At 34.4% G+C, this 9,049-nt stretch overlaps 1 protein-coding gene across 7 annotated transcripts in view; it reads left to right on the top strand.

Moving 5' to 3' along the window:
• DACH1 (dachshund family transcription factor 1) overlaps positions 1 to 9,049 on the top strand; it is a 352,745-nt gene that overhangs the window by 182,717 nt on the left and 160,979 nt on the right. For all 7 annotated transcript variants that reach the window (XM_030271485.4, XM_030271469.4, XM_030271474.4 and 4 more), the window contains exon 3: positions 1,556 to 1,717. In XM_030271485.4, the coding sequence (XP_030127345.4) occupies positions 1,556 to 1,717 (162 nt within the window). The remainder of the gene's footprint in view (positions 1 to 1,555; positions 1,718 to 9,049) is intronic.

A 9,049-nucleotide genomic window follows, 5' to 3' on the forward strand; every position in this document is an offset into this window, starting at 1 on the left:
TCAAAGCAATAAGGGAAAACAACCTTCAGTCAAGCAACAATATATTCAAAGGCACCTCTTATGCCATCTCATAGATTTCCTGATGTCTGCTCACCTTCTGCTTTTTCCCTGCTGGAATTTGCCTTCTGTCCCTCCCCATCACTAGCCAAAAACATGGCAAAAGAGAACTTGTTTTCCATGTAAGGAGTCAAAGGAGACAACAAGAGACCCTGGGAAGCAATGGTGCTAGCAATATTTACCTCAGCGGCCTGGGATTATTTGCTTATTTGGTCTTTCCTGCTAAATTGCACTCTTCCTATGCTAGACAGCAGCCTTAGAATAGTAAATTGTGGAGTTAGTTCCTCTTGAGATCCGTAGGACACTTCACACCTCTCAGAGTAGCTGAAAATCAGATGAGCAGGCACCTTTAATTACATGGAGGTTTTCAAGCCTTCTCCACATTCAAGGCAAGAATCTTGATTCAAAATGACTGAGGGTCTGTTCTCTTCATGTGGCATCACAGGCTGAGAGTGCATCAATGCATTAAACTTACCTGCTTTATTGCCTTCTCTTTTATTTCTTAGATTTAGTTCTCTGTCATTTCCATCTCTGCCCCCTGCATCATTTGTGTAGGGGAGGCAGCTCCTGTGAAGTTTTGGCACTGGCTTCTCTCTGCTGCCCCCCAGGCTGGGGCAGAGGGATTTGGGTGGGCAGCAGCAGGGCTTGGGCACTGCAGAGGAATTACCCAACCTCAGGGAAGAGGACAAAAACTGGCAGTTGTGACTTTGTATAAAGGCTGCATGTAATTTTGAGTTTTGAAGGCAGCTGGAGAACTGGACTAGTTCTCCAATTGCTCTTGACAAAGAGAAATTTTCCTGGGTTTGTAGAACATTCTTGTAAATGGCTGGATGGCAGAAACTTGGTTTGGTAGGAAGAGCACTTGAGTTGCCCATAGGTGGCTTTGGGATTGGTATTTAATGGGTTAATACTTCCTTTTCTCATTGATAAATACTTTAATGCCTTCAAATCTGGGGAGAGCAGAATAATGTTCTGCATTACTTTTTTTTCTAGAAATGCTTCCTAGAAAAACTACATCTCCTTGCTATTATGTATGAAATGAGAAATTTATGACTTCTGTAATCTGTTACTCATAAACAGAAATTATAGACCTGTTATTTCTGTTTTCTTTAGCATGTCTAAAATTAAAGATCTAATGGGAACTTTTTCCTTAGTATGGTTATGTATATATTCGCCTATTCATAGTAGGACATTCAGGACACCATTTTGAAGCTAAATTGATTTTTGACTGCATGTATTTGTAGCTAGTTGTGATTTTATTATGTGTGTGTAGTAGACACCAAGTTAAAGTTTAGATGAATGTATAGGAGTAATTATCTAAATATGATATGAAACATTTTACTTGAAAAAGTTGATAGTTTTCAAAACCAGCAAGAGAAATAATACACTGCAGTGCTCTCTGTTCTTATGTAAGAAGCATGAAGGAATAATAACAGTCCTACAATAATGGAGACTCATAGAATAATGAATATTAAATTTTTTTCATACTTCTTTGCAGGTCTGACAGCAGCAGCTGCAGCAGCAGCAGCTGCCACCAATGCTGCCATAGCAGAAGCAATGAAAGTGAAAAAAATCAAATTGGAAGCTATGTCCAACTATCATGCAAATAATAACCAGCATGGAGCAGACTCTGAAAATGGAGATCTGAATTCAAGTGTTGGTAAGTTTCAGACATAGCATTATTTTATGTCCATAATACTGAGATTTTATTAAAATGGTGATCTTTCTGAACTTCCTTTCTGAAGTCCTTGATTTGGTGTAAAAAGTTGCATTTTTGTTTTCTTTTTCTTAACGTTTTTAGTTTTATTTTGTACCTGACCTTTACACCAGCGTTCAGTGTTGTTGTTACTATTACAAAAACATTCTTTTCTTCACAGGCTATTTTTGCAGACTCCAGTTAATATTTTCAATGAAGGAAAGTGGTTTGATTGCTTAGAGTTCATTTTTCAAAGTACAGGTGGAGTGACAGATGATGGTGTCAAAGTGAAATTTAACAATGTCTCCTGCTCAGTGTGTTGGGTATTGACTTTAGGTAATTCAGAACACAAGCTTGAAAGCAAAATATTTCATACTTTCATGTGCCCTGTGACAAAAGGAAAACATACATACACAATAAATTCTGCCATGCTCTGCAGTTCCTATCATATTTTATTTTAATAAACATGTTCTTAAAATATAGTTAACATTTTTTTTCCATTTCTTAAGCAGCCATCAGCAACTCTTGTTCTTTTTCAAAAAAGAATTGTTTCAGTATACTTTATTCATTTGTTTGGACAATTTGTTTTGCTAAAGCATACTTCAAAGCTAGGATAACTTTTGTTGTTGTTGATTAAATCTTTAATCATCTGTGTGTGTCTGCTGTAAAATGTTTTGTTATGCCATTTCATTGTATTGGATCCTTTTATCATGTTGAGACAGTATTAACTCAGCAAAAGAAATTCAATGACAAGAGGTACGTTCAGAAGACTGCAGGGAAGATTGGTGTATACTGGAATAAAATGGCCTCAGATAGGTTTTTTGTTTTTATTTGGGCCCTTTGTCTAGATTTTTTTTTTAATCTTTTAAATTCATTTGGAATGAATCTTAGAGAGCCTCTACTAGCCTTAACATAAATAAATACATGTTTGTGAACAGTGTTTCTGTACAGTTCAGTAGGCGTCGGTAGGGTATTATTTAGAAATAATATGAATTGCAGTTCAAAGAACAGGTTCACTTGGGTACACACTACTGTAAATAGCAACAATATGTATGCATTACTGAATAAGGAGATTATATGATTGGTTTTGTTTTCCTTTTAAATAAAGGCTTTAAAAATACCTCTATGATGGTGAAGAAAATAGTCTTAAGTTACTGAGATGCCAACATATGCAGTTATTCTAATACAAGTGTAGCGATTCTTCTCTTGGAGAGAAAACAAGAGAGGGTAGAGAGCAGGTGTCTTTGAAATCTGGGAGGAGGAGACAGGTACAAATGAAGTAGAAGGACCAGTTGGCCTCTAGCACACTAGGAGAAAAGTGAAGTAATGAGAAAGAGTGAAAAGTGTAGATACAAGCCGAGAAGGTAAAGAGTGTGTACTAGAACTAGAAGCTAATTTAGATTTTCAGTCTTAGGTTAATCCATTATGTGAAATAAAAAGTTCAAATACTAGTTTGTGGAGCTGCTATTCTGCTTGGCAGCTCTAGTTATGAACCACATGTGCATCCATGGGGATGGAAAAGTTAAGAGTATTTGGGAAACAGTATTATGGAAAACCACACAGAATATTTGTAGAAGAGTGGATAGAAGGAATAGCTGAACTTCCTCTGAAAAAAAAGGAAAAATATCTATTTTGAAATCCTTATTTTAGACATAATTTAGATAACTAATATGCTCTTAGACAGCCTAATAATTTTCCGTATTTAAGAAAATACATTCTAGCTATTCTAGTAGGGCAAACTTAGTGAAGCAAGATTATTTATTGTCATTGTCAAAATTTCCTCTCAGCCCCTTAACTTACTTGTTAGCTTCAGTTAATTTCCCAATTTAACTGAATGAAGAATTGAGTTAATTTTGTTCAGAAAAAAATGGCTCTTCCAAGTAGAGTGAATAGCTTTCCAGTTGTCTCCAGTACATGAGGAATGGTTCTGAAAATACAGTTTTCTTTTCTGTGCATCTTGTCTTGAGCTGCACCCTTATACAGAGGATTTCTCAAGAACAATTTGATTTATTTTCTTTTATAGTGAACCATGTCTAGTGTCCAGTGTTAGTTATGCATATGGAATCAGAGAAGTGACTCCTACTGTTAGTAATGCCAGGGTATTATTAGGTTCATGAAGATTTAAGTTCTTTGTTTATTAGTTGCATTTTTGAAAATTAGCACAACGTATTATCTTGACAAAAACTCATAGTTCAAAGGTGTTGCTTGTAGTAGGTACATACACTTTCTCCTCCCACATTTTTTCAAGAGTGTGTTTATTTATATATTTTCAAATAAATATTATCAAGTCCATATACCATTAATGTTTTAAATTATAGCTTGCTAGGGAAGAATATGAAATATTACATTACTGAATGTTGGCAGGAGGAAAGAATAAAACAAAAGAAAACAACCTGATTTTAGTTTACATTTTAAATTAGCTTATGTGCCTGACCAAACTGAAAAGGAACAAATGATCTAACCAGGCTAAAAGCTTAACTGGTTAATCCTAGCCCATATGTAGCAGAAATGATGGTGGGCGTGGATTGACCATCCTGTGCTCCAATGCATACATAAAGGTGGATAAATAAAATAAGGGCCCTTATTTTATTTATCTTATCATATTGACATGTCAAGTTTACTTCTGAATTGTCTTGCTTTTTGGTTTTAATAAAATGCTTAATGTGAATTACAGAAGTAATTATTGTAGTCAAATGTTTTTTAATTATACAGAGCACTACACAAATTTATAAACTTGGTCCTTTGAAGCAAAGGCCAAAAGGTTACTGAATGAAGGGAGTTAAAGGGAGCCAATGATACTAATAAGTAATTATTTTTATATCTCTCTGTTTTGCTGGTAACCTTGAGCTTGCATCCTCCCACCAGAATTATCATTTTAGAAGGGGGAGGGAAAAAAGAAAGAAATTACAGAGGAATCAGAGTGAGGTATTAGCACACTGAGTAAAATATATGGCTGCAACGCCTTTCTCCCCCATCCACAATCAATTGGATTCTTTTAGTTTAATATTTACTTGCTAAGATGAGATGCTAGTCTGCATGGTGATAAACAGTCTTCTACTGGCATCTGAAGGTGACCTGTCAGTTCATATGGACAAATCTCCTGCTTACTGAAATGTACAAAATAAATCATTAAAGCAGGCAGGTGCTCATTCCCAGATTTAAATCACCATAGATTTATGATTTGAATTAATGCTTCATTTGGTCATAGAAATAGATGCTGAGACAAATGATATGCAGTGGTTTGGGCTTCCATACTGTAGCCATCCTAATATTGATTACTGAGATGTCTTTGCAATCTCTTGTTTATATCAAGTACTGTCTTGTGACAGCTCGGCTGATATGAGCTACATTGCAGATAAGAAGGAAAAATGTCCCAGGTTCTTTTTAGTGGCAATCTTACATACAACATGCAGGGTAGATAAATTATTGGGGTTTTGTTTAAAAAATGAATTCTGTAGGGCAGCAAAGGGAAAAGAAAGATTATGCAGTGTGTTGGGGAGTTTTTTTGTTGATTTGGTGGTTTGTTTTTTGGTGTTTTTTTTTTTTTTTTGGTTTAGTTCAGTTTTTTAAATTAATTGCAGAATGAAAAGAAAGAGAGTGTCAAGGTCAAATTTTAAATTTCACTGATGAATTTCTACTTTTTGTCATATTAACATCTTAGTGTAATACTAGGATCACTTGTATGTTTACATCTGATGCTCTGAAGCAATGGATAGGTAAAGCAGCTCAATAATTTCCTTGCTGCTTAAGTACTTACTGCCCTGCTGTCCTACTTCATTAACCTGCAGTAGCAGAAGATAAAAGCCTTCGAAAATAAATACCTTTTAAAAGCTATTTTTGTGAGCTAGAGTTTTCTATCTATAACTTGGTAGGAAGTGAAGAACAGGCCGTATACTTTTGCTTCCTGAACATTTTATATAATGAAAACACTATGCATATACTTTAGGGAATACTCAAAGGATTTGTTAAGACCTTTGCCACTTGCTAAAATATGACTCATAAAACTTGTAAACAACTATCAACAATAGTAAATTACTTGCTTAGTAGGAAATGAGTTCATATCTATTCAAAATGTGATCTCAAAACAGATGTCCCAAGAAAATGTCATTGTTTAAACAACATTCATACAAAAAAAAAATGCTATTATTTCTTTAAGGAAGTGAAGCAATCATGAAGACTTTGGTGCTCTTAATTTCTAAACACAGTTAGGAAATACAAGGCAACATTTTACACTTGGCTAGCATGTTAATCCATAAACAACCACAAAATATTGAAAATTAAGAGATTTTCTTGGCATGTTAGGTTTCCTCTTTATCTGCATTACCTTGCAATATTTAAAATTATGAGACAAATACGAGGCTTCCTGTGATGTGTTCAAAAGTGATGCTTGCTTGTATACTATTCTTTTTTTCATCCAGAATCAGAGATAAAATGATTTAGCTGAAATTTTTTTTCTCTGGTGACCTTGCCCAATAATAGAACAGTACAAAACGCAGTAATTTCCTTTTTCTAAACACACATGTCTATTTTAAGGGAAAGAAATACTTTTATGGTTTCAGGAAAAAGTCTTGGAGACCTTGAAAAAGCAAATAAAAGGAAACAGAAAATGCAGGCCACCGAGCACAGCTCTGCAGTTGCACATCTGATTCTCTGCCTTGGCAATGTTAATGAACCTCAAATCCTCCCTATAATTAGATGAGGGAATTGCTTATATTTTCAAACAGATGATGCTGCTGTAATGAAACGATTGGAAACGATTGACAGGGAACTTAAAAGTGTCTACAGTAGTCATTTAGTTTCCGGGTTTTGGGTTTGGGGTTTTTTTCCTTCTTCTTTTTTTTTTTTTTTTTTTTTTTTTTTTAAATGTAAAAGAAGATTGGCTGTACATACAGGTCCTAGGAGAGGTAGTAATTTAAACAGAATGCTATGACAGGTGTCTTTGTATAGCATGGAAATAAAATGGAAGACAGAGGAATGATGGGCAGGCATGGCAATTTTTTGGGAGGGGGTGTCCTGTGCTTATTCTGCCTGGGTTCTTTAAAAGGGGCCGAGACTCAAGAGATGGATCCGGATTGAGTGCACAGCTGTAACTGCTGATGAGCTAATTGCTCCTTATCTCTCAGCCCCATTCATCTTCATTTTTTACCAATTACTGAGAATTATCTGTGTTCTCAGTTGGATATGAGAGTTAATCCTTTTTGGTTAAGCTGGCAGTACTGTGAGCAGATTCCAAATCATAGGGTGAAAAAGCCAGAGCAAGCTTGTTCTCAAACTCTCTCCAGTTCAATGACAATATCACTAGTTCATAAGAATTTTTCTATTGTTTAACATATTAAACACAGTTTGTTTGTGTTTTTTTTTTTTTTTACTTACTTTTATACTATTAGTAATATGTATTTTCTCTTAGCGTGAACTGGATGTATATATTCCTAGGTGGATGTGTTCCCTTTCTAAAAGTATTGCAAAAATGAAAATAAGATAAACATTAACTTCAGACCAGAAGAATTCTTTGCAGAATGCCAGTGTTTATTTTATGATACATAGCACTTCTTTTAATGACAAGACTGTGCATGCAACTTTGACATTGTGGGACATAAGACAAATGCTTGTCAGTGACAGATACCTACTTTTGTAAATTTGTTTGAGATCTGTAGGTGAAAAGTGCTGTCTAGGTGCTTGCAAAAGCATAATCATACAGCCTTAAGGACAAATGTGCTATGTGGAGCACATCGTATTTCAAGCTAAAAGAATGCTTTCATAAAACTGTGCTGTGGGAACACACAGAACACCAGAAACAGATCATTTAGTTATAATCAGGTCACTAAGCTTTTTTTCTAGAATTTTGCTTGTCATGGGAAAAAAAAATCATGCATCTTATAGCTAAAATGTAATGTTTGTCTGTCAACCAGGAATATAATTTCTCCATATCTGCTTCCCTAGACTTTAATTGTGCTAGTTAAATTTGCTAAACAAGGCAATGAACTGGTTGTTATGATCTGAGCACCAGTTAGTAAATTAGGAGAATTATTAGCAAAGATTCAGTGTTTCATGTTGGAAGGTCAGTTGTGCTATAACAATCCCCTCACCTAGATTAAATCTTCACTGTGAAGTTCATTGAAAAAAATGCAGATATTTGCATCTGAGTCACCTTAGACTCAGCAGACAGCAATAGGCAGTTGTAGGGGTGATCCATCTCATCCTAAAGTAGATGGCAAAAGTAGATCAGATAAATTGCACCTTACAAGTGCTTAGTCATGCGACTACTGAGTTGTAGTTACATAAAGGAAGATTTGAAGATTTGAAGGAGTTAACAGATCTTTTCCAAGACAGTGATACAGTCATGGTAAAATAGTGCTTGAGGCACAGTGAAATAGACAAGATAAATAAATAAATTTACTCTTCAAAAACAGCAGGTGAGAAGTTTAGCTATTCTCACAGAAAACAATTTAGATATAAATATACTCACAAATTTTTCTGATTGTATGAGTGTACTGCTTCTGAATAGAGTGATTTTACCTACATGAAGCATACTAGAGAGCAAGTTCTAAAACTACAGAAGCAGAAGCTTCCAGTGTGACATTTATGTTTTGGGCTTGCTATGAAGCTGTATTGAGTTCATGGGAAAGTCTAAATTAATAGGTATATCTTGGTAGCAAGATAAAGAAAAAAAAGATATTTATATTTTTGGATCATATTTACTGTATTTCTTGTTCCATGAAAGATAATCCTAATTGGATAAATAGTTGGATAATTTAATCTCCAGTGTGATTTATTTTCAAAATGTGTACTTTATTGTATGGCCATTTTTTCTTTTTATTTGTGAAAACTAATGAAATTGTTAAGCTTTCATTCAGTTATGTTTAATATTGTTATTTGCAGCAAATATAGTAAAAAATTATATTGTGGATGTGCTATGTTAAGAAATATAAGTTTAATACACACCTCATTTTGCTAAGTAGTTATGATTCTATAGGATCATCATAAATATTAATAAGAAGCTAATTTTTTAAAAACTTTGGGATTATTAGTTCACTTTTAGGAAATAATGTCCCTGGTGGAATAAGTGACAAGCTGACAGATCTGTCATACAAGAATTATTATCATGAAAATGTGTCTCTTTTCTGTGTTGCAGACATGTAAATATGCTATATTACACATATAAATATTTTCTCTATAGTTACATAGATATTTAAGAAATGCAGAATTTTTTCATTCATATGCAGGACAAGGAACTACATAGAGCTGCATTTATTTTTGGGACAGAATTAAAAATGTGCATCCTTTTCTGATTAGTGT

Source organism: Taeniopygia guttata, chromosome 1 (assembly GCF_048771995.1).
Source record: "Taeniopygia guttata chromosome 1, bTaeGut7.mat, whole genome shotgun sequence".
Classification (NCBI taxonomy): domain Eukaryota; kingdom Metazoa; phylum Chordata; class Aves; order Passeriformes; family Estrildidae; genus Taeniopygia; species Taeniopygia guttata.